The 25,694-nt window shown below is 45.6% G+C and overlaps 1 protein-coding gene across 3 annotated transcripts in view; it reads right to left on the bottom strand.

The window, feature by feature from the left end:
* The window catches only part of ARHGEF4 (Rho guanine nucleotide exchange factor 4), a 207,971-nt gene that overhangs the window by 67,017 nt on the left and 115,260 nt on the right, over positions 1 to 25,694 (bottom strand). For 2 of the 3 annotated variants that reach the window (XM_032263939.1, XM_032263940.1), the window contains exon 1: positions 10,308 to 10,888. In XM_032263939.1, the coding sequence (XP_032119830.1) occupies positions 10,308 to 10,719 (412 nt within the window). In that variant the 5' untranslated portion in view covers positions 10,720 to 10,888. Of the gene's footprint in view, positions 1 to 10,307; positions 10,889 to 23,662; positions 23,790 to 25,694 lie in introns of those variants that run through there. The other variant, XM_032263938.1, reaches the window with a different exon arrangement.

Genomic DNA, 25,694 nt, shown 5'->3' with positions numbered 1-25,694 from the left:
AGGGTTCTTTACAGTTATGTTCATTTTAAAATATTTTATTGTTCTGTAGGCCAAGGTTGACAAGAAAAAATTATTGTCACTTTGGTCAAATAGGTAGCCATGTATTGTTCTTAGCAGCCCATGTTTCTGTCCTTTTTTTTTTCTAGACAGATCTCACTCTGTTGCCCAGGCTGGAGTGCAGGGGTGTGGATCTCAGTTCACTGCAGCCTCAACCTCCCTGGGTCAACCAATCCTTCCACCTCAGCCTCCCAAGTAGCTGGGACCACAGGTATGTGCCATCATGCCTGGATAGTTTTTTTATTTTTATCTTTGAGATGGAGTTTCACTCTGTTGCCCAGGCTGGAGTGCAATGGCACAATGTCGGCTCACTGCGACCTCCACCTCCTGGGTTCAAGTGAGTCTCCTGCCTCAGCCTCCTGAGTAGCTGCATTACAGGCACGCACCTTCACACCCGGTTAATTTTGTATTTTTAGCAGAGATGGGGTTTCACCATGTTGGTCAGGCTGGTTTCGAACTCCTGACCTCGTGATCCGCCGGGCTTGGCCTCCCAAACTGCTGGGATTACAGATGTAAGCCATCATACCTGGCTTTCTTTTCTTTTCTTTGTAGGACAGGTTTTGCCATATTGCCCAGGGCGATCAAGGGATCTGCCCTACTCAGCCCCTCAAAGTGCTGGGATTATAGTCACGAGCCATTGTACCCAGGAAGATTCTATCTTAATCAGTGTTTAAATCAGATGACTTTTGATGACAGACAACTTTGATATTTTGCCTTTCCAAAATCAAATACTAAATGATAACTTGTGTACCTAAAATTATCTTTGAGATTTCCCAGTAGGCGCTTGGAAAGTCATAATCATCTGTTCTCTCACCTTGCAGAAAAAACAAGTGCCAGGAATATTTAGGTTTTGATATGTAATATTTGCTGTTACTGTTGATGAGCTGAACGGGAAAAACTGTCAAATCAGAAGAGATGCTGAGCCTTCTCTGGGTTGGACATGCATGGGTAAAATGGTAAATATTTCGGAAATGTTATGCTGCGTGGGAAGGTTCTGGCGAAATGCTGAAGTGCTCACTGTCCCTGATGGGTTTTCATGTAACAGAGCCCTGGTGCTGCTCTGCCTGGTATCAAAGAGTAACTTGGAAGAAGTACTAGTATGGGGCTAGGAGTCATAATTTCATTTATTTTATTTATTTATTTATTTACGGTTTTGAGACAGAGTCCTGCTCTGTCGCCCAGGCTAGAGTGCAGTGGCAGGATCTTGGCTCACTGCAGACTCTACATCCTGGGTTCAAGTGATCCTCCTTCCTCAGCTTCCTGAGTAGCTGGGATTACAGGCCTGCAACACCATGCCGAGCTAATTTTTGTATTTTCAGTAGAGATGAACTTTCACTGTGTTGGCCAGGCTGCTCTCAAACTCCTGGCCTTAAGTGATCTGCCTGCTTCAGTCTCTCAAAGTGCTGAGATTACAGGCATGAGCCACCTCATCTGGCCTCACTTAATTTTTAAATGTTAACTTGATTGCAATTTTGCTTCTTTTATTTGAGTCCAGCTTCTTGTAGGCCAGCAGTTTTCATCAGGGGTTCACATTACTTACCTGTGGAGGTTTATTAATATTCAGATGTTTAGGGATTGCTCTAGACTTACTGAATCTCTTTATGGATATTCTTGGTAATAACCTTTGTATATTCCAACTGTATGCTTGGTATATTCATGATGTAATTTTGTCAGGATTATAATATGTTGTATCTGAAGATATTTAAGGTTATGTTCATCCATTTCCATAATTAGGTGTAATGTTAACTATCTTTTTTGAAAATAAGGTTAATCATTATATAATTTTGCTGTCTAAAATTTGTTGATTGATTTGATCTTATTTTGCATATTGCAGAAACAGTCACATTTCCTTGTCAGTTGCACTATCCTCAGTATGAGCTCTCAGCGGGTCTTTCATTTTTGAAAATTTTCAGTAACACATTAACCACAGCCACTTTAAGTCTTTCACAGATAGCTTACAGATAGGTTTTTGTTTTTCTCTGAAGCTTCAGCTACTGGCCTGAGTGTTTCTTCAACAAAGAAGACTGTCTCTTCTTTGGAAAGGACCCTGCCAGGAACTCTTGGGTGAAGGCTTCTGATGATGTCATGTCAACAACTTTGAGACCACAATAGAAGACTGAGTCAGGATTTCCAGAACTCTAGTTCTGAATGCAGGTTCAAGAGACTGCAAACCCAAGAGAGAGTGCAGCAAGGATTAATTAAATAAAACCAAATGAACTCATGAAGATGACTGTGGCTCTTATCTGAAGCACTGTTGATATTTTAATGTTCTCTTTTCTGGAATATAAGGATCCCCCTTTTCTTTTCTTTCAAGCTATCTTTAACTCACTAATAGGCCTTTACTAGACTATGCTCTTACAAACTGAAATGAAACATTTGTAAGCGATACGTTTTTCTCCTGCCTAACCCCTCCAGAATTTGGAAACTCTTTTGAGTATTCATATTTTCACAGCAATATAATTATTTCATAGGTTCAGTAAGAATCTGTCTTCCTTGTTAACAGGACATTTATTAGAAACATTAGTTATACAGCCCGAGGCCTTGCCTGGAAAGACTTATTTGAGGGTGATTTTCATTTAATTAAATATAACCAGACACATTTAGGAAGCAAGGTTGGCTTTATGGAGCCAATGCTTACAAAGGCCTGTTGGAAAAACTGGCCTAGTACCTGGCTTATGGGGGTCCCAACCTTACAGATTTTACTAAGGAAAGTCACTTTCTGGCAGACTCAGGAACCTGAAAATATATTGGAAATGTCGAGAAGAGAGAAATTCACCAAAATATAAAGGCACTGCAGTGAGGTCTGGTGAGGGGCTCTTGGTGTGGCCACCTCACCTTAGATGTAGATGTATGATGTTTATAAACTAACGCCATGCTATTAAGATGTCAGTCCTCCCAAATTGATCTACAGATTCAACACAATCCATATCAAAACTCAAGGGGATATTTTGTAGTTATTGACAAGTTGATTCTAAAATGTATATGAAAAGACAAAAAAGAATAAAACAATGTTGAAAAAGAAGAACAAAACTGGAAGACAAAACTAATTTAAAGCTACAGTATGGAATAGAACAGAGATAGTAATAGATCCATACAAATATAGATTGTTGTTTTTGACAAAGGTACAAAGGCAATCAATGGAGAAAGAAATAGTCTTTTTTACAAATGGTGCTAAAAAAATTGGGTATGCATATACAAAAAAATGCACCTTCACCCTTATCTCGAACCTTAAGAAATTAACTCAAAACAGATCATAGATCTAAGTAGAAAAGATGAAACTGTAAAACTTTCTAGAAGGAAACATAAAAGAAACTCTCTGTGACCTCAGGTTAGGTAAAGAGTTCTGAGATGTAACACCAAAAGTGTGTTTTATAAGACAGAGAGATGAAAAATTGGATTCCATCAAAATTATAAACTTTTGTTCTGGAAAAGACACTATTAGTAAGTAAAATACAAGCCACAGATTAGAACAAATATTTGCAAATCACATATCTAACAAAGTACTTGCACTCAGAATATATAAAGAACTCTCCAAATACAACAAAAAGAAAACAAACAATCCAATAAAATTATGCAGGTCTGAATGTTTCAACAAAGAAGATATGTGTATGCCAAATACCTACATGAAAAGATTCTCAACATTAGGAGTTGCTAGGAAAATGCAAATGAAAACCAACTGAGATATTACACACCTAACAGATGGCTTTTTTTTTTTAGATGGAGTTTAGTTCTTGTTGCCCAGGCTGAAGTGCAATGGCATGATCTTGGCTCACTGCAACCTTTACCTCCGGGGTTCAAGCGATTCTGCCTCAGCCTGCCAAGTGGCTGGGATTACAGGCATGCACCAGCCATGCCCGGCTATTTTTTGTATTTTTAGTAGAGACGGAATTTCACCATGTCGGTCAGGCTGGCCTTGAACTCCTGACCTCAGGTGATTCACCTGCCTTGGCCTCCCCAAGTGCTGGGATTACAGGTGTGAGCCACTGCGCACAGCCTAGAATGGCTTAAAAAAAAAATACTGGCAATACTAATGGTGAGAATACAGGTCAAAAGGAACCATAAAATGGTAAAGCTACTTAAAAAGAGCTGACAGTTTCTTTTCCTTTTTTTTTTTTTTTTTTTCCCTCTAAGATGGAGTTTCGCTCTTGTTGCCCAGGCTGGAGTGCAATGGTGTGCTCTTAACTCACCGCAACCTCCGCCTCCTGGGTTCAAGTAATTCTCCTGCCTAACTCAGCCTCCCAAGTAGCTGGTATTACAGGCATGTGCCACCACGCCCGGCTAATTTTGTATTTTTAGTAAAGATGGGGTTTCTCCATGTTGGTCAGGCTGGTCTCAACTCCTGCCCTCAGGTGATCCACCCACCTCGCCCTCCCAGAGTGCTGGGATTACAGGCATGAATCACCCCGTCTGACCCTGAAAGAGCTGACAGTTTCTTATACAAACACACATTTACCATATAACCCAGCTATGCACTCCTAGGTATTTACCAAGGGAAATTAAAACCTAACGTCCATACGAAGATTCACACTCTAATGTTCACAGCAGCTTTATTTGTGACACCCTAACAGTAGGAACAATCTAAATATCCTTCAGCTGTGAATGGATGACAAACCGTGGTACATCCATTTGCTGAAATACTATTTAGCAACTAAGAGGAAAAAAAACTAAGGACAAATGCAACAACATGAGGATGAATCTCAAACACAATACATTAGGTGAAAAAAGCCAGTCAAAGGGCAACATGATATGATTCCATTTCTATGGCATCATGGAAGAGGCAAATCTGTAGGGATGGCGTCTAGATCAGCGAGGCATGGGGGGTGGGGGAAGGAGTGGGCCACAAAGGGCTGCACTCATGTTCTGGGCAATAAAACTCGTCTATATTTTTATTATGGTGGTGGTTACCTGCATGTATTTGTCACACTCTAAGAATTGTACACCAAAAGGTGTGCCTTTTACTGTATATAACTTTAAAAGTAAATACAGATGGCCTCTGACGTAACGGTAGTCGGACATAAAATTTTTTACTTTACTATGGCCCGAAAGTGATGCACATCAGTAAAAACTGTACTTTGAGTACCCATACAACCATTCTGTTCTTCCACTTTTAGCACAGTATTACATGTGATATTCAACACTTTATTGTAAAATCAGCATTGTGTTAGATGATTTTCCTAGCTGCAGGTTAATGTAAGTATTCTGGGCACGTTTAAGGTAGGCTGGGCTAAGTTACGATGTTCAGTAGGTTAGGTGTACTGAATGCATTTTACTTACGATATTTTCAACTTATGAGTTTATCACATGTAACCCCACTGTAAGTTGAGGAACATCTCTAAGAGGGGACAGCAAGCAAGCAAAGTGGCCACAAAAACTTTCTGTTTAAAACCTCTCCACAGCTACAAATATCATGGATAGTTTGTTCTCTTTCTTTTCTTTCATTTTTTTTTTTTAGATGGAGACTTGCTCTGTCACCCAGGCTGGAGTGCAATGGCACAGTCTCAGCTCACTGCAACCTCCTCCCGGGCTCAAACAATTCTCCTGCCTCAGCCTCCCAAGTAGCTGGGACTACAGGTGCATGCCACCATACCCGGCTAATTTCTGTATTTTTAGTAGCAACGAGATTTCACTATGTTGGCCAGGCTGGTCTCAGACTTCTGACCTCGGCCTCCCACAGTGCTGGGATTACAGGCATGAGTGACTGCGCCCGGCCGATATTTCCTATTTCTTAGCAGGGAGCTGCAGCCGGCTTGTCTCTAGTCTCATCTCTTGCAATGTTCTTCATTTCATACATTTGCAATTGCTGCAGACTGAAAGCACCCAATGCAGTACCTAGCACGGGGGCTCAGGGCACACGGGTTCCCTTCCTTCTTACTTCCTTCTGCATTTGTTTATGTTAGTCCTCTCTCTCAAAAGCTGTTACCAAGCTCTGTTGCTTACCAAGGCTAACTTGCAGGTGTTAGGTCTCAGGGAGCACCTGCTTCCGAATGGTTTCTCGAAAGCATTGCCTTCCTGGCCTGCCCCTCCTCATAGGTTGGGTCTGGTGCTCCTACTTTAAGCTTCCTCATCTATGTAGTAAAGGCTTGGGGAGGTTCAAACACTACAAATTCCAAACGAAGAACTGGCCCTTGCCCAGCTCCTAGGAGATCACCTCTAAGCCCTAGGAATATCCTAACTGATCAGAGTGACTTTGTGTATCCGGGGTCTTGGGCTATGCCAGATAATTTCCACCAACAATGTGATTTATGGTCTGAGGGGGCCTTGAACTACGCTGTTATTAGTCTGACCTCTGGAGGCGCTGGAGACTGGGTAACTACGGCCAGTTTTGTGGATGCTGCATGCCTATATAACTGACCCCCAGTAAGAACCCTGAACACCAACACTTGGGGATCTTCTCTAGTTGGCAATATTTCACAGGTGTCACATATTGAGGCAGAGTGAATGAAGCACTGTGCATGGAATTCCACGGGTGAGGGGACACCTGGACCTGGTGCCTGGTATCTCCTGCCCTCTGCTCTAAGTACCCTTTGTTGACCTCAGCCTGTACCCTTACGCTGGAATAAATCAGAACCTCTAGTATAATCATGTTTCTGAGCTCTGTGAATCCTAACGAAGCGACAGCTGAGGGTGGCTTGGGCAGCCCCATTCGTCGTTCTGCGGGGTGTGCTTCTGTCAGAGTGCTTAGCACACATAATGGGGTGTCACCATCTGTCTCCCTGTGCTGTGACTTCTTTAAGGGCAAGAAATGTGTATGATTCATCTACCGCCTCTAGAGCCTAGCACTGTGCTTGGAACGCAACAGGTGTGAAATAAATGTCTGGTTGCAGAAGGGGAGTAGCCCGTGGACGTTCCTGGGCTGGATGCATGCCACAGGGGCCTGCAGGGAAAGGCTGAAGCAGCATAGCTTCTCCACCAAGAAGAGATCCCACGACACTGACCATGGAAAAGCAGGTGAAAGTGAAAACTGTCAGCCCCAGAAGCCCAAACTGAGAATTAAGCTTGTCGGATGACACATCCAGAACAGAAACTGTGAAAGCCTCAGCTGAGCGCCGGCAGTGTGACAGCACGGCTGATGGGCTGGAGGCTCAGGGGGCCCGAGGGGAGATGAGAACAGCGGGGCAGAAAGAAGGGCAGTGGAAATTCCACCCCGTCAGCTACATTTCGTACTCAGATTCTGCCTCAAAGGGAAGTCCTCTCCACAGCCAGATGAACGGTATTTCAGTGCAAATGTCAACACAGAGCATTTAACAGTCAAGAAGCCTTCTGAAAGTAAGGCGAGTCTAGAGGTCCTACCTGGATTCCCTGTCTATTGCTCTGCCCTGCAAGGAAGCTACCACTCAGTCCCAACCACTAACTTTTCAGATTATTGCTGGGAACTCCAAAAATGTTTAGCAACAAGCCCCACCACAAAAATCACACAATCAAGCGGATCCCTTACTGGGAACTCTAAATCTTCCTTAAGAGAGAAACGCAGTTCAGCTAAACACACGTGTGCTTTATCTCAGCTGTTAAGACTAGTCAAACAAAAACACAATGTGCAACCAAGGCCGACTCAGTGGGGAGCCCCCCCTCCCCAGATCAATACCTCTAACTAGAGTCATGGCATTTGAGAGGTGATTAGCAAAGAGGTCAGATCTTTGCTTTTAATTTCCTTGCTTTGCAAATAGGAAAGCTGGCACCCAGGAAAAAGCCATGATTGTTGAATGAAAACAATAGCATCAGCGAGTGTGTGAGCAGCCAGGACTATTCCAATGCACCAGCCAGACCGCCACACTGCTCGTCCTTGCTGGCACAGACCGGCTGAAAACCCAGCAAAGAACCCCATCATGCTACACCCACCCGGGCCTGAAGCTCTGCTCAGACACAGCCTCATCAGGTCACCCTGGATAAGTTACTGCACCTCTGAGCCTATTTGGAATCAGATTAGCAGGGAATATTGTACCTGGCATGTAGAAAGTACTCAAAAGATAACCTTCCTTTCCTCTTCCCTTCAAGTTCTCCTCCCTTACCAGCCTTTTCCAACTAGATTTCCTCACCTGAACCACACATTCAAAGAGGTCCTGTTTCCTCAATTCCTCCCAGGAAAGGGAAATAGCTAGTGCTATTGTAGAAGAGACGTGACTCCTAGGCACCACAGTTAATTCTGCCCAGGAATCCAGTTGAGAAGGACAGACGGCTTCAGACTCACACAGCTCTAAGGCATACACAGCAGTGTCTTTTTACACACCAAGTTTTGATCACTGCTTATGCAGGTCCTACCAAACACGGCAGGAAGAGGGGGCAGAGAGGATGAAGAGGTAACTAAATGTCTTCCTCAGTGCCTCTGTGGCCGGTTACTGACCAGCACTCTCGGCGCAGCGTGCTGCCTATGGACCTAGAGACACCCAGAACCCACCCTCAGTGGTGCAGTGTCTGTGACGGGCACAACATTCATTTCTGGGTCTCACATCAACTCTGACTACATCACGTTGTTTTAAACCCTCTTCTGCCATTGCTGGGCAGCCCTGGGCCCCTCAAAGAGCAAACTCCTGGGCCTCAGCTCTTACCCTGCCCTCTTTCCTCACCCCGAACCCCCAACACACACACACATACGCACACACACACACACTCTCTCTCTCTCTCTCACACACACACACTCTTTCCAGATCTTCATGCAAACATCGTTATTATCTCTGAAAATCGTCCAGGCTGCCTCTGTGTCCCTAGGATGGTCTGGGAAGTCCCTGGATCTCAGCGCTGCCTAATAAACTTGAGTCTCTGCCATTTCCATCTGTCTCACTGGTGCAGATGGAAGGAAGAAAGGAGGAGGTGTCCATGGGAGGACTGAGGCCACCTCCCTGAGCCGTTTTGCCTCCAGAAAGGAAGGAAAGCCATCTGAGTAAAGAAAGGGCCAGGTGTCCTCTGCCAGTTTCCTTCAGGACCCACTTAGGGTATGATCCAGCTTGGCGTATCCAAAATGGGTTCTATTTAAGCTTCAGAGTGGAGGGAAAGGACAGTCTCCAGGGAACCAGGATGTGATGGAATCAGGGCTGTAGAACAATGAAAAACTCTCAGCTGGAAGAGACATCAACCGCTGGATTACTCCACTTTTTTGTTTCATGAGTTTGTTTTGGGAGAGGGAAATGAGTCATGGAGTGCTTAATGTAGAGTTCTATATGTCCTTCACTTCCCTCTTCCACACTCGCTGACCGCAAAGTGCTGAACCTGTCATTCAAGGTGCTCTCAGCCCAGCCAGAGCCGGCCTTGCTCTGTGCCTCCCCAACAAGGCCTGCGCTCCACATTCTGCTATCTGTATGGCCCCCTGCTCCTCTGGCGTTGATGCTCTGACCCTGGCCTCAGAGTCTCATTCCACACCTATGTGAGGCCCTGCAGCTTTCACAGGCTGCATCTCCAGCTCCATGCACAGGCGTGGTGGGTGTATAACTCCCTCATTTCCAGGCAGCAACTGTCGCCCTTTACAAACCCCATTGCAAAAGCTACAATATTTGAGAGTGTTTGCCAAAAATGAAATATAAAGAATTCTGTCACTAAATAACCAAGGACAGGTGATCACCATTCATAAAACCACTCTTGACTTCCTTACTCCATTAATATTTAGGGCCAAAATCTTCCTCTCAACCAGTAATCTAAATTCGGCCCTCCAGGTAGATTCGGGAGCGCTACAGGGAGCACAAAGTCCCAGAGCAATGCCAGGTCCGCAAAGCACACTCTTGTTCAGAGGGCCCAGGACCAGCCCCCTCCGCTGGGAACCACAGTTCTGGAGTCAGGACCAAGCGCACTCACAGTCAGGTGGCGCAATCTGTCCCGCCCTCGGCCAGCAGTGGCCCTCTTCCATCCTCCTGGCTTTACAGAAGCTAGCAGGTGCGGTAGGGAAAGCTAGACATGTGCAACTGGTCAAGAGCAGTTTGGAGAAAGGAACACGGCACATCGGGCACCAAATTCTAGTCTCACCTTAATCACTCAGTTTCCCAGTTGACAACGCGCCCTGGTATGGGGGCCAACAAGGTCCCAGCTGTCACAGGTGGCCCACCGGTAGACGTGGATCAGGGAGACAGGTAGGGGGAATCGGAAGAAACGAGAAAAAAAGAAAAGGAATAGCAGGGCGAAGCAATGGGAAGGAAGAGACCAGGAGATGGAAATGACAGGCAGAAAGTGAGGGAGGAGAAGGAAAGGCAGGAAGGACGAGGGGCACAAGAGCACTGACCCGGGCGCGGAGGGCGCGCGCGGCGCGGGGGCGGCGGCGGCGCCCTTACCGGCGGTGGCCGAGCGCAGGCTCTCCAGGCTCCAGGAGCGGGACAGGGCGCCGCGCATGCCCCCGCTGCCGCCGCGGCCGCCGCACACCACGCCGCTGCTGTCCGAGTCGGAGCCCGGGGACAGCCCGGCGCTGCTGCTGCTGCTAGTGCCGAGGTCGCCGCTCGTCTGCCCGCTCGACTCGCTGGGGCATTGCTGCGCCCGCTTGCAGGCGGGCCCGAGCTCCAGCCACAGGCTCGGGGGAGGCTGGGCCGGGGGCGGCGGCGCGGCGGCCGCGGGGCTGCCGGGTGACTGGGCGCGCGAGCCGGGGCCAGGGTCGCCGTCGGAGGGCGAGGGGCGTGCGGGCGGCCGAGCGGCGTCCTCGGCCCCATCCTCGTCGCCGCGTGGTCGCCGCTCCGGGCCGGCTGACATCATGGGGCTCCGTTGAGGCTCTCGGCCGGCCCCCCGCTAGGACTCTGGGGCCGCGGCGGCGGGGACTCTCGGCAGGCTCGGGGCGCGCGTGGCTGGGAGCCAGGCCAGGCGCCCTCTGGGCAGGGCGCGACGCGTCAGCTCGCTGCCCACTCCAGGCCGCCCGGCGGGCGCTGAGCCGCGGCGGCCACCCGGGTGCGGGTCGCGGGCCCGGTCGGCACGCGCTCACGCACGCGCGCACGCAGGTCTGGAGCGGCAGCGGCGGCGGGCGCGGGCGCGGGCGCGGGACTCCGGGTTGTCCTGGGTGTCCGCAGGGCCGCGTCGCCGCCACCTGCATCCGCACGCGAGTGTCAGGACAGGGCCATGTTTAGGAGACGCCCAGGCTCGCGGCGGCCGCGGTGGTGAGTAAGGCGGGCGGGCGCCCACTTTTCCTCGCGAAGGATTCCAGCTCGCACGGCTGGCGGCGCTGCCCACGCCATCCAGGGCGAGGACGCAAGCAGGTGGTCCCGCTCGGTCCGGGGCAGAGACCCGGCGGGCAGGCGTGCGCGCCGGATCCGGGGCGCGCGCTCGGCCGGGACCCGCCCCTAGTCTCGGCTCCGCCACACGCAAGGTGAGCGGGGACCACCCGGCACCTGCGACCCTCCAGACAGTACGGGCAGGAGCGCGCCCCTCCCGGGGCGCACCCTGTGGTGAATAAGAGGGCGTGTGAAGTAGAGTCCTAGTCCATGCCAAATGATTTTAGAAAGCGTGTGGGAGAGTTCAGTGGCCGGATTTTAGAGTGCAAGAGTTCAGACACGAAGATACGGGCCACGAGGCACGCAGCAAGGAGCCAGGACTTACAGAGTTATTTTTTCGGTGTGTGTATGTGTGAGGGAGTTGTGGATAGGGAAGGGCATTACTATTTCATCTGCCGCTCCCAGTCACTCATAGGTTTGGTAGATTCTTGGAGTCAACCCAGAGGGCAAGCTACCTTGGTAGCTCCACACAGGTGACAAAAAGTCAGGATATGAAATACAAATGCAAATTCCAGGAAGTGAAAAACTGTGGGAGACTTGGTCTTCCTTTGGGGGTTGAGGGGCAGTCGTGATAGGGGCTAAGCAGGGTTGCTGAAGGCCTTCACCTGACCCCCCCACCATATACACAGCGTCATTATTCCCCCAAAGCCCTTGGGGGCTGGTTCTAGTGTAAGTGGCAGAAGTAGTGAGAGGGAGAGGATGAAATGAGAGGTGGATGCGCTGCTCCAGCATACCAGCTAGTATAGGGTGGGTGCTAGAAAGCTGGGCATTTGCTGCCCTTCCCTCCACTGGGGTCTGTTTTCTGTGGCCCACCTCCATCCTGACTTTGTATATGCTCCCAACTCTGTACCTTAAGTGGCCCTGCAACTTCATAGATGCTGTCTCCTCTCCCTGTGAGACCTCTAGTATCTTGTCTATCATGAGTACATATATGTATATTCAACCTAACAACCCAGGGGCTGGGGCAGTGGGCCATCACAGGCGTAGGTAGACTGGAAGCTATGTACGTGCATAAGGTAATACTCGGTGTTGCTGGGTGTTTAATTGATGGAAATGGGGGGGGGTAACTCAGCCACAGCATCACATCAAGGCCCCCTCCTAAGTTCCTCCAGGAAAGTGTGTCGTTCGTGGCCATTCTATACCCAGGACACACCCTTCCAGCCTCTGCTTCCTTTTTTTGTTTGTTTGTTTGTTTTTGTTTTTGTTTTGAGATGGCGTCGCGCTCTTTCACCAGGCTGGAGTGCAGTGGCGCAATCTTGGCTCATTGCAACCTCCGACTCCCTGGTTCAAGCGATTCTCCTGCCTCAGCCTCCCGAGTAGCTGGAATTACAGGCACACACTACTATGCCCCGCTAATTTTTGTATTTTTAGTAGAGACAGGGTTTCACCATGTTGGCCAGATCTCCAGATCTCATGATGGCGGATCTCCTGACCTTGTGATCAGCCTGCCTCGGCATCCCAAAGTGCTGGGATTACAGGCACGGGCAACCACACCTGCCCTCTTCTATTCTTTCTTGTCCTTGGGAAGAGCAGCTCTCCCATTCCTCATCCCTCGTGTAGGCTCCTCTGCATGGGATCACCATCTGTGTCCTACAGTTGTCCTTTGAAGGCTGCAAGCTCAGCCCTGGTGGGTGGGGAAGGGATGGCCACTGCCAGAGTCCACTACCCCTCCTAGGCCATCAGCAAGTCTTGTGGGGTCTACCTCCAAAATAAATGTCCAAGTTGTCCATTTCTCTCTTACTCCACTGCTATCACCGCCATAGCGTGCTTGGCAACAGTCTCATCCACTGAGCAGCCCCAGGGAGCTCTAAACTACACATAAATCACATCTTGCTCCTCTCCTGCATCAGTATCTTCAGAGGCTTCCCTTCACACTTTGTAAGACCTGGGAGATGCTGCATGTTCTGCCTGACTGATTTCTCTGCCTCCTCCTGTTCTTCTCTGTCCCATGCTCCCTGCACTTCTGCCACAGCTGCCACCTTGCTGCTCCTCCTTCTCACCTCAGGGCCTGACACTTACTGCCCCTTTCACCTGGGATGCTCTTCTCTTGGCTTTTCATGGCTTGGCTCCTTCTTGGTCTTCAGATCTTAGTGAATGTCCCTCATCAGTGAGGCCTCATTGATTCCTTCCCAGCACTTATTCTGTCTGTCAGTGGCTTGCTGCTTCTCCCGTGTCTGCGCCCTGCAGACCAGGTGCACCGTGAGGGCAGAGGGGCATTACCCACCACTGTGTCCAGGGAGTACAGCACATCTGCTGCAGGCTCTGTGCTGGGCAAGCAGCCATGAAGGAATAGGGGGATGGACCCCACCACCAGCTGATCAGGAAGGGGAGGATTCTCGTTGTCTGGGTTCAGGACTTTTAGGGGCCTGCGGTGTGCTGCTAAGTGGAGGGTGCCATGCTAGTGCATAGAGATGGCCATGGCCTGAGCAGATGGAGCCTATGTGAGCCACCGTATCAGCCAGACAGCTGAACCCCATGCTTTTACTCAGTCTGTTTCCCTTTTCAGTCTTCCGGAGACCTCAGTAAATGTGAATCAGGTCTCTTGTCCTAGCTGTCCTGTGGGAAAAGGCAGAGTGTCCCCATTTGAGCTCCAGTGTGAAAAGGGGATCCATGTTTCCTAAGACCCTGGCAGTGAGGACAGCTGAAATTAACATTTAGCATCAAAGGTGCTGGGAATCTCTGGGGACAAAGACTGGTACAGGGAGACTTAGCTGCCTTTACCAGGGGAAGATTCCATCCCCATAGGCCCACTTCTCATACTATTAAAAGAGAGAGAGACGATCCCTTTACCATCACATGGTAGGTTTAAAATCATAAATAATCATTTAGGGGCATTTACATATATTGTTCATATACAGTAATGTGTTGCTGAACAAGGATATGTTCTGAGAAAGGTGTTGGTAGGTGATTTTCTTGTGCCAACATCGTAGAGTGTACTTAGACAAACCTAAACGTGCAGCCTACTGCACACCTAGGCTATAAGGTGTAGCCTATTGCTCCTAGGCTACAAACCTGTACAGTATGTCACTGTAGTGGATACTGTAGGGTGGTAACATGTGGTAAGTGTTCTTGTATCTAAACATATCAAAACATAGGAAAGGCACAATAAAAATGTAGTATAAATATTAACATGGTAATGGTATACTTGTTTAAGGGACTAATATGAATAGAACTTGCAGAACTGGAATTTGTTTTGTAATGTGTATAAAGTCTACATAGTGTATAGTAATGTCCTAGGCCTTCACATTCACTCACTACCTGATGATTTTTTTAGCTCCATTGTCATCTTAAGGGACCATCATGGTATATGTAATCTGTAACTGATCAAAATGCCATTATGTGGCACATGACTGTATATATGTTCTGTGTATACAGATTTTGTGTGTATGTATGCAACGTGTGTATATGTATAGATGAATTCATAATGCAGTGTGTTTATCAGAAAGGTCAGCACTGAAGGTTCAGTGTTTTTTGAGGCTGGCTTGATAATGGGAAAGTGGCAAATGAAATTCTGTTATTGTACATGTAAAAACAGAAACAGAACGAGATCAAAGCTTGTCTAAGTCTAAAGACGGGCTTCTGCCCTGTCTCTCCTAATTAACCCTGCCCTTCAGTTTCCACAACAGTGCTGGATGGAAAGAAGCCCAAGGCCACAGTGATGTGGGTTCAATCCTGGGTTCAGTTCTGTCTCTTACTAGTTGTGACCTGAGGCAAATTACTTAATCTTCCTGCATCATTCTCTCCGCATTCACAAACAGGAATACTGACAACTACTTTTGCAGAAATATTGTAAGGATTAAGTGAAATGATGTGTAGATATGAAGCCACACCTAGCAATGTCAGAAATGTTAGCTGGTATTTATTAAGCATATATCAGATGTGAGGTACTTTGCGTATATTATTTAATCTCTACAACTTTATCTGATAGCTACCATTTTAGCCCCATTTTACCACTGAAGTTAACTGAGGCTCAGAATAATCCAAGATTACACACCCAGGAAGTGGTGGAATTGGTTCCAGTGCTCGCCACGCATGCTTTGAACCATGGTGCAACCATTCATTCCCTTTCTCCCCATTTGGAGGATTCCCCAGACACTTTGTGCTGGAATACTGTTATTGTCTTTGGCAAATGACACTGTAAACCTCCTATGTGCAGAACATGATGCTAGCTGCTGGGGATATAAGAAGGAAGTTTAAGAGGTGTATCTAGGCCTGGCACGGTGGCTCATGCCTGTAATCCCAGCACTTTGGGAGGCTGAGGCAGGCAGATCACTTGAGATCAGGAGTTCAAGACCATTCTGGCCAACATGAAGAAATCCTGTCTCTACTAAAAATATAAAAATTAGCCGGGTGTGGTGGCACACACCTGTAGTCCTAGCTACTCAGGAGGGCTGAGGCAGGAGAATCACTTGAACCTCAGAGGCTGGGTGAGAACCAGTGAGCTGAGATCATGCCACTACACTCCAGCCTGGGCAACAGGGTGAGACCCCCATCTCCAAAAAAAAAAAAGAGAAATGTATCTAGATATACCATGAGCACAGCCATTCAACATCTGCTCTAAGACTCTCACTGAAATGATCAATACTAGAGAAAATGAGATTGACTTTTGCAGGATAGTGAGAGGAACTCCACTGACCTGCTCCTCAGTGAAACTGGTGAATACTGTTTTAAAAACAACCATTTAAAACCTCTGGCACGGTCCTGAAGAGTAAACAGCAAATTAAGAAACGTCTATTCAAGGCCAGGAGTGGTGCCTCATGCCTGTAATCCCAGCACTTTGGGAGGCCATGGTGGGCAGATCACTTGAGGTCAGGAGTTCAAGACCAGCCTTGCCAACATGGTGAAACCTTGTCTCTACTAAAAATACAAAATTTAGCTGGGTGTGGTGGCACACACCTGTAGTCCCAGCTACTCGGGAGGCTGAGTGGGAGAATTGCTTGAACCAGGGAAGTGAAGGTTGCAGTGAGCTGAGATTGTGCCACTACACTCCAGCCTGGGTGACAGTCTCCAAAAAAAAAGAAGGAAAAAAAAGCCAGGCGCAGTGACTCACACCTGTAATTTCAGCACGTTGAGGCAGGTGGATCATGAGGTCAGGAGTTTGAGACTAGCCTGGCCAACATGGTGAAACTCTGTCTCTACTAAAATTACAAAAAAGTAGCTGGGCATGCTGGCAGGCGCCTCTAATCCCAGCTACTCAGGAGGCCTTTCAGAAAAGAAAAAGAAACATCTATTCAAGAAAATCAATGACAATTCAGTAAGAAAGGTGAGAATCTGTAGGGTTTTAACCAAGATCGTTCCCCTCTCCCCCTTTACAGCTCAGTGAGGCAGAGACTCCACTCCAGACTACAGCGCCAGCAACACAGGGCGCCTTCTCCCCCAACCTCTCAGGCAGCGATCTTTCTTCCCTGGAAGATCAGGACAGCGGCATTTTTCATCCTGCCCCCAACCATCTGTTGCTGAGGCTCAGTCCAGAAACCACCTATTACTGGTGACAGTGGTAAACCAGGGTGGCTTCCTTCTTTGGCAAGCTGAGAATACTGAGGCTTGGATAGCCTTTCCCCCTGCTTGTAAGTTGGTGGTTCCGTGGTAGGAGAGGTAAGGTGAGAGGACCTTAAGCTACTGTTCTTCCTCCCCAAGGGCTCCACAGAATGTCACTCATAAAGAAGCTTGCCATTGTCCTCACCCAAGAGCTAGGACTCAAAGAATTTGCCTAGGGAAAGCAGGTTGTAAAACAGCTCCTGATCTCTTCCTAAAGGAACTGGCCTCCTTTGTAAGCATGGACAAGCTGAAACCTAAAGGTGCTTTCAAGAACAGTGGAGGCTGCAGTGAAGGGAATTGAGAGGAAATGTGTGGCTCTAATGGAGATATAGCCTGGACTATAACCCCACTGGTTTGTATGAGAGAACAGAGAATAAGGCAGCTGGGAGGAGCCCTTCTAGGATCAGAAGAAATACCAAACACTGACCTCAGAAAGTGTTCCTTTCTGAGATGTGCCAGAATTTGATTGGATTAGCTTGTAAAGCAATTTACGCCCTAGGACAATATTGAAAATAACAGAACAATCAGCAACAAATGAGTGGAGCTTCACAGTGTGATGTGGTCAGAGAAACGTAGAAGAGAGCCCTAGTAAAGCCACTGTCATCCATGGTGACTGTGGTCATACCCAGCACTATATCTCCTTTAGGAGCAACATGAGAAGCTTAACCCCCACAGGAAAGGAAATAGACTTGACTAAAACAGCTCATCTAGTTACTAAATAAGTAAGCAAATAACAATAGCAAACCCAGTGGGGAAGCATTTCTCAGGGTGGCTATAATATTATCTAAAATGTCCTGTTTCCAATCAAAAATTATGAGATATGCAAAGGAGCAGGAAAGTTTGACCCATACAATGGGGGAAAAAAGCAGGCAATAGAAACTGCCTGTGAGAATGACTACATGTCAGCTTTATCATATCCAAAGTAGTAATTTTAAACATGTTCACAGAACTAAAGGAAACATGATTAAAAGACAAAGACTGGCTGGGTGCAGTGGCTCATGCCTGTAATCCCAGCAATTTGGGAGGCCGAGGCAGGGGGATCATGAGGTCAGAAGTTCAAGACCAACCTGGCTAACATGGTGAAACTCTGTCTCTACTAAAAATACAAAAAATTAGCTGGGCGTGGTGGCAGGTGCCTGTAATCCCAGCTACTCGGGAGGCTGAGGCAGGAGAATCACTTGATCCCAGGAGGTGGAGACTGCGGTGAGCAGAGATTATGCCACAGCACTCCAGCCTGGGCAACAGAGTGAGACTCCATCTCCAAAAACAAAAAAAAGAAAAGAAAAAAAAAGATGAAGATATAGTGACAATGTCTCATCAAACAGAATATTAGTGAACACATTCAAATTTTTTTAAAAAGGGAATTTGGGAGTTGAAAATACAATAACTGAAATAAAAAGTTCACTGGAAGGGCTCCACAGCAGTTTGAACAGATGGAAGAAATAATTAGCACACTTGAAGCTAGATCAATAGAAATTACACAAGCCAAAGAACAGAGGGAAAACCATGAAATAAATGAACAGAGCCTCAGAGATGTGTAGGACATCATTAAATGTACCAACATATGTATAATGGGAATATCAGAAAGAGAGAGAGAAAGGAGAGGAGGAAAATATTCAAAGAAATAATGGCCAGAAACTTTCCAAGTTTATTGAAAAACAATAACCTACACACCCAGGAAACTCAGTTATTTTCAAGTAAAATAATTCCAGAGGTCCACAAACAGACACATCATAGTAAAAATGTTGAAAGTAAAAGACAAGGGGGAATATCCTAAAAGCTGCAAGAGAACAGCAGCGAACAACATATAACTTATCAAGCCTTCTTCAATATGATTAACAGTTAACTTCTTAGCAGAAACTATAGAAGCCAGAAGACAGTGGGATAGTGTGTTAAATGTGCTAAAAGGATTTTTTTTAGGAAACCTTGGCAACTAAGAACTCTTTATGCAGAAAGCTAACTGTTCAAAAATGAAGACTAAATAAGGATTTTCCCAGATAAACAAAACTGAGAGAATTTGTTGCTAGTAGACCTAACTTATAAGAAATACTAAAGGGAGTTATTTAGACTGAAAGCAAGTGACCCCATATGATGATGTAAATCCACATGAATACAAAAAGGGTACTAGAAAAGGTAATTAGGTAATTATAAAAAACACTATATATTCTTATCTTCTCCTAAGTAACAAGCAATTGTATAAAAAAATATGTGTATACTGTATTATTGAGCATATAACATAGAAATGTAATATATGTCATAACAGCATAAAGGAAATAGATGAGAAAAAGCTGTAATAGGCTAAGAAAATGGTGACAGATAGTAATTATTTTACTAAGGCGCTGATGGGTTTATAACATCAATAGGTACAATATGCATAACAATCATACCACAAAAAAGGGGGAAGGGAATACAGCTATAAAGCAGTAATAGTTCTATATATTACTGGAATTAAGTTAATATAAATCTGAAGTTGATGCTGGTAAGTTATCTATATACTAAACCCTATCTATATATTAAACCCTAGCTACCATTAAAAACAAACCTCAAAAAATTTAGTGAAGGAATCATTCATAAAACTAAAATACTACATTAGAAAATATTCACTCAGTGAAAAAGAAAACAGTAAAGAAGGACTAGAGCAATAAAAAGATAAGACAGAGAAAACAAGAAGTAACTGTAAACATAAATCCAAATATATCAATAATAACAGTACATGTGAGTGGATTAAATAACCCAATCAAAAGGCAGAGAGTGTCAGATTGGATAAAAAACATCATCCAACTATATGCATACCTTGTTTTTTGTGCTTCACAGATAGCGTGCTTTTTACATATTGTAGGTGTGTGGCAACACTGCGTTGCATAAGTTGATCGGTGCCATTTTTCCAACAGCATGTGCTCACTTTGCATCTCTATGTCACATTTTGGTAAATTTCTCAATATTTCAAACTTTTTCATTGTTATTATATCTGTTATGGTAATCTGTAATCAGTGATCTTTGATGTTACTACTCTAATAGTTTTAGGGATCAACTATGCCCATAGAAGATGGCAGATTTAATCAACAAATGATGTGTGTTCTGACTGCTCCACTGACCATCCATTCCTCTGTCTCTCCCCCTCTCCATGGGCTTCCCCATTCCAAGATACACAATATGGAAATTAGGCCAATTAATAACCCAGTAATGGCCTTTAAGTTTTCAAGTGAAAGGAAGAGTCACATTTTCTCTAACTTTAAATCAAAAGCTAGAAACAATTCAGTTTAGTAAGGAAGGCATGCCCAAACCCAAGATGGCCCAGAAGCTAGGCCTCCAAGCCAAACAGTCAATTCTGAATGTGAAGGAGAAGTTCTTGTAGGAGATTAAAAGTGCTACTCCAGTTAGCACATGAATGATAAGAAAGTGAAATAGCCTTGTGATAGGAAGAGAGTTTTAGTAGTCTAGATAGAAGATCATATCAGCTACAACGCTCTTTTAAGAAAAGGCTCTAACTCTTTTCAATTCTATGAAGACTGAGAGAAATGAGGAAGCTGTAAAAGAAAAGTCTGAACCTAGCAGAGGTTGGTTAAGAGAGCATCCTTTACTAGTACTGGAAACTGAAGAAAGGTGTCAGCCACAAGATACAATGAAGTGGCTTGAAGAAAGAGGTGACCTACAGCGTGTGAAATAACCATACCACCATGTATTCCTGGTAAAACACTGCCCACTCTTCCAAAGCCACAGGCATGAACTCTGGAGACACCAGGGACTCACAGAGTTGCACCTGGCCCTGCTGGCTCCACTGAGAGAGGGCGGGTGTGGTGGGGTTTATCTTGGGCACCGACTTGCCAGCAAGAGGTGGCCTGCTCCCACATCAGGCTGATTCTTGGCCACCCCTCCGAACATGGAGAAGAAATTCTAGTGAAGGGTAGGGGCTTCCTGCCAGGACTGCTGATGGCTCTGGCCAAGCCTTTAGGCAGTGACTCATGGCATTCATCACAAGAAAGCCTTGCTGTCCTCATCCTACTTTGGCTGCGTTTGAAGGATCTGAACGGGAACCCATAACAATCTCTGGAAGAATGCCACTTCCTGTGCTACTTGATAACACAGTACTTCTGGGGGAGGTCTGCTTTCTGCATGGATGAGCAAATAAAGACATTTCACCTGTTAATAAAAAACCTCAAAAGAGGCCAGGCGCGGTGGCTCATGCCTGTAATTCCAGCACTTTGGGAGGCCGAGGTAGGTGATCACCTGAGGTCAGGAGTTCGAGACCAGTGTGGCCAACATGGTGAAATCCCGTCTCTACTAAAAATACAAAAATTAGCCAGGCATGGTAGCGGGTGCCTGTAATCCCAGCTACTAGGGAGACTGAGGCAGGAGAATTGCTTGAAGCCAGGAGGTGGAGGTTGCAGTGAGCTGAGATCGATCATTCTACTACACTCCAGCCTGGGCTAGAGTCTCAAAAAAAAAAAACCCTCAAAAGAAGAGCAGATGAATTTGGAAATGAACTGATATTTGGAAATAGTGAGAAAACTTTACAAAAATCCTGATTTTCAGTTCTTTTTTTTTTCTTTAAAGGCCAAAATGTTTTAATAAACAAAGAAAAATTATATAAGCATCAGGGTTTATACAAGCATCGGAGGTTTTTTGTGGTTTTTTTTTTTTTCCCATTTATTTATTTTATTGCATTTTAGGTTTTGGGATTTTCAGTTCTTAATGACTTCAAAAGGAAATTGGAAAGATTGTTGCAGATTAAAAACATGATCACCAAATCACAAACCGCCAGTGAAGACAGTGAACACAGGTGAGAAAAAACAAAACAAAACAAGAAAACTAAGCAGAAGATGAAACTGAGGAATTTTCCCAGAACTGAGCAGAAAATTGATCAAAAATTGAGAATGATGAGAGGTTCCAGGGATAGAAACTAGAAATACAATCTGTATAAAGTAGAAATCCTAAGAAGTCAGGAACAGATCAGTTGGAGTGGAAGTAGTAATTAAGGAAAGAAAAGAGAGTTTTCCTAAACTAATCTCAGAGATCCAGGCTAGTCCCTCCCCTTATTCTTACGAGATAGGAAAACAGGAGCTATTACTCCTTTTTTGAAGGAAAAGGAATCTGATCACTTTCTTGCAGAATTTCTGAGAAAAAAGAAAGAAAAAAGGAACCTGACATATGGGGAAATAGAGGGATGTGCCCGGTTTCTCACCCCAGGACGAACTGTGGCCAGAGCCCTGACCTCTGACTTCCAGAGCGGTTCCCTGTGTGTGCACACATGCTCAATGATACTGGTATCATTGAGGTTTTAAAATTTCTTCTGCAATGAACTCATTTGCCAGTTAATTCAAGTGACACACTGAAATAATAGGAAAATACAATTACGAAGCTCTGAATTTTAAGGAGGTACTGAATTGAAAGGCCAAAATCAGCTTTGAGGGTTCTCTCTGGAAAAGATCCCTCTCCCTGGTTACTGTCCTTTCCACAAGACTCTAAATAACTCTATGACTTAATGAAGGGCTCATGCAAGAAATTGGGAAAGTTTGTTCAACAGTTATCAAGCACCTTTTCGTAACTTTGCTTGTGAGTTTAAGATCACAGTTGTATGTGGGAAAGAATAAAAGTTCACTTCACAATGCAGCCTAAATATGTCCATCTGCTGATGGACAACCACATGTCCACCAGCTAATCTGAGCAGCCAGCTCCCGCAGGACCAGCCACATCAGAGCTGATTCTTTAGCATATGCCTTATATATCAAACTCCAGCATTCGGGGCTGACCACCATGCGTCATCATCCTCTGCCTCACCACACTAGCTTTCTATGAGTCTTCAGCACCAACAGACCCTGACTACCAGCAGCCTCCACTGCCGGCCCACTCCTCCCAAACATGGACAAAGCATGTGTTTGACGGGTGTGGCTGTTTTGTTTTCCTAACTCTCTTAGGGAATTGCCCTTGTTTATTTTTCTTCAACACCAGATTTGGCCCCTTCCTCTAACAGCCATGAGCTTTTAGACTATAGGTCACCACCTAACACAATCTTTACCTGCTCAAGACCTGAGACCCCACATCTGTCCTTCCACCAGAAGACAGATGTTACACACAAAGAGACCCCATCCTGGCTCTCACCTGTGGCCCAATTCCCTTCTAACATGGAAAGCCAGGCCTTTTATGACAAATATGTGATGTGATGCTGTTTGCTATAGTTTGGAGAAAGGGACTCACAGAGGCTGCCATAAAACTCAAGGAAGAGACCATTTTTCCTTACATGGGAAAAGACCCAAGTGCCATCAGCTGATCAGAGGCAGCTCCTTACATGATTCTGTCTCCTTGAAGTTAATATAACCTACTACGAGACAAAGGGACAGTCAGTAGTTCTGCTCAAAATTAACTACTAATGAAGCCAAGCTGGGGGACTCAATGGAATCTGCCCCAAGCTAGGAATTCCGTTTTGTTTTGTTTTGTTTTTTGAGACAGCATCTCACTCTGTCACTCAGACTGGAGTGCACGATCTTGGCTCACTACAACCTCGGCCTCCCAGGTTCAAGCAATTCTCCTGCCTCATCTTCCCGAGTAGCTGAGATTACAGGCATTCATCACCATACTGAGCTAGTTTTTGTATTTTTGGTAGAGACAGGGTTTCACCATATTGCCCAGGCTAGTCTTGAGCTCCTCAAGTGATCCGTCTGCCTCAGCCTCCCAAAGTGCCGGGATTACAGGCATGGGCCACTGCTCCCGGCCAAGAATTCCCTTTCTTTGCGTGGGAGGCACTCCTCCCTAACTGAAGGGAAGGGGACAATTGTTTATCTCTCTCACCTTCATGCTACTTCTGCCAGGTGAGTGGATACCCCTGCCAACAGCACTTGCTTCTTGTCCTTCATGCAGGATCCAGAGTACATAGCAAAAGAGGGAGGTGTGTAACTCACCAGTGTCAGGTGTGTGCTCTGGCCAGCCCACATGGTTCAGTCCTGTTGGAGCACTCTGCGAGAGTGGACGGCTTCTTCTAGGGAGATTAAAAGACTCTGGAGAGGTAATGATCGTCTTTCTCCAGCACTGGAACAAGAAGAAAGAGGCAGAGGGCAAATGAAGAGAATAAACGACAGGCGGTCATTGCCATCCTGCAGTTTTTCTAATTGCCAAGGACCTTTCCTTGTGAACAGAGCACACAGCCAAAATGTGCACAGCTCCAAGAGGTGCCTTTCACATCAAAACTCATGAGAAAAGCTTCACCTGGAGTCTGTAGTGGACAACCTATCTGGCCACATGGATAGGTTGTCATTCCATGGGTGAAGTCAGGACTGTGGAGGTCTTCAGACTCCCAATTCCCCCACAGCTGGTCAGCTACACAGCTTGACATTTCCCCAAAAGCAACAGTGTTAGTTTTAGCTAAGGCATATTCTTTTTGGACTGCTTCATTAAAATGCAATTCACGAAATCCCTGACGTTTCCTAATTATGAAACATACACTGCCCTTCAGATAGTAAGGACCACTGTTGGCTGTGGCTTTGGGAAGGCCACATTATCCAGACATAAACCTGGCCCCTCTTGCTTTTTTTTTTTTTTTACTTCTATCCTATGAGGTTATTGTATTAACTTAAAAATTGTGGTATACATTCAAATAAATGCTTGTTCTCTTTTTGTTTTTGTATTCCTCATGCTACTAGGCAAACAGTGCTTAGAAAATTCTTTTAGTGATTTCCTAAACCATCAATATGTAAACAGTGATAAAGATGGAGTGGCACACTTCACTCCATCCATTTGAGTGCAGTGGAAAACCTTGGGCAGAGTGTGTAGATCAGCTGTCTGAGGACTCTGGAGGGAAACAACAGCAGGGGGACTGGGGAGGGAAACCAGAATTCGAAGTAAAACTGATTCTGCAGTGAGTTTCTTGTCTTGTTGTTCCTGTGATGTACCCTGGTCTGAACTCAATACCAGCTTGAGACTGGGCAGGGACATAAAGGACTCCAAAAGAAGCCCGCTCAGATCTGAAGAGAAGGAAAAGAGTCCTTAAGGGTATGAGGGAATGAAAGACTTGTATTTGAGTGATGATTTCTCCCACCCTATTCCCCTAGGCAGTCTCATTATAGTAATGGCAGTGGTGGTCATGCAGACACCTAAAATTCTGAGAGACAGGAATCCTCTCTGACCAGAGGAACTGTGGTCCTAAGGGCATAGGAGAGAATCCCTGTTTCTTTTTTTTCTATCTCTGTCTTCCTGCCTCTTGGTTTAACAGGCAGAAACAGTTGCAGGAAGTGTATGGCAGAGTGGGAAAATGAAAGCCCCAGCTTTCATTAAGAAAACTGGGAATGGAGGACTCCTAGACACCAGGAAGTGCCTGGGGGAATGCCAAGAGGAGGGGTCTCAAGCAGATGCTCCCATAATGTTGTGTATGACCTCCCGGATTTACCCCTAAGCTGTATGAGTGGATCTGACCCTGAATAGTTCTTTGAGAACTGAACCAAGGGGTGGAATATTTTATAGGTCCCACAGGGGCCACTGGGTGATCCACATTATCTAAATGGCACTGAAAACATCTAAAATCTGAACTGACATAAGAAAGTCCCTGAAGGGTCAGTAAGAACTTGCAGCCTAAACTTAACTGGGTCAACTGCTTAAGAAATTTAATAATCATTATTTTCCATAGGAACTAAACAAGGCCCAGAGTCTCGTAACATAATATTTAAGATGCCCAGGATACAATCCAGAATTACTGGACACACAAAGAACTATGAAATCTCAATAACTTGTAAGGAAAAAGATAGTCAACAATGGCAACACCAAGACGACATAGTTGTTGGAATTATCACAAAAAGACTTTAAAGCAGCTCTTATATCACCATGCTCTAAGAAATAATGGTGAACATTTTTGACATAAATGAAAAATAATAGCAGATAAATAGAAAAAAAGAATCAAATGGAGATGTTAGTACTGAAAGATATAATAACTAAAATAAAAAT

The sequence above is a fragment of the Sapajus apella genome, unplaced genomic scaffold, assembly GCF_009761245.1.
Source record: "Sapajus apella isolate SASKATOON/1434 unplaced genomic scaffold, GSC_monkey_1.0 scaffold140, whole genome shotgun sequence".
NCBI lineage: Eukaryota > Metazoa > Chordata > Mammalia > Primates > Cebidae > Sapajus > Sapajus apella.
This window is presented reverse-complemented; position numbering and strand designations above follow the sequence as displayed.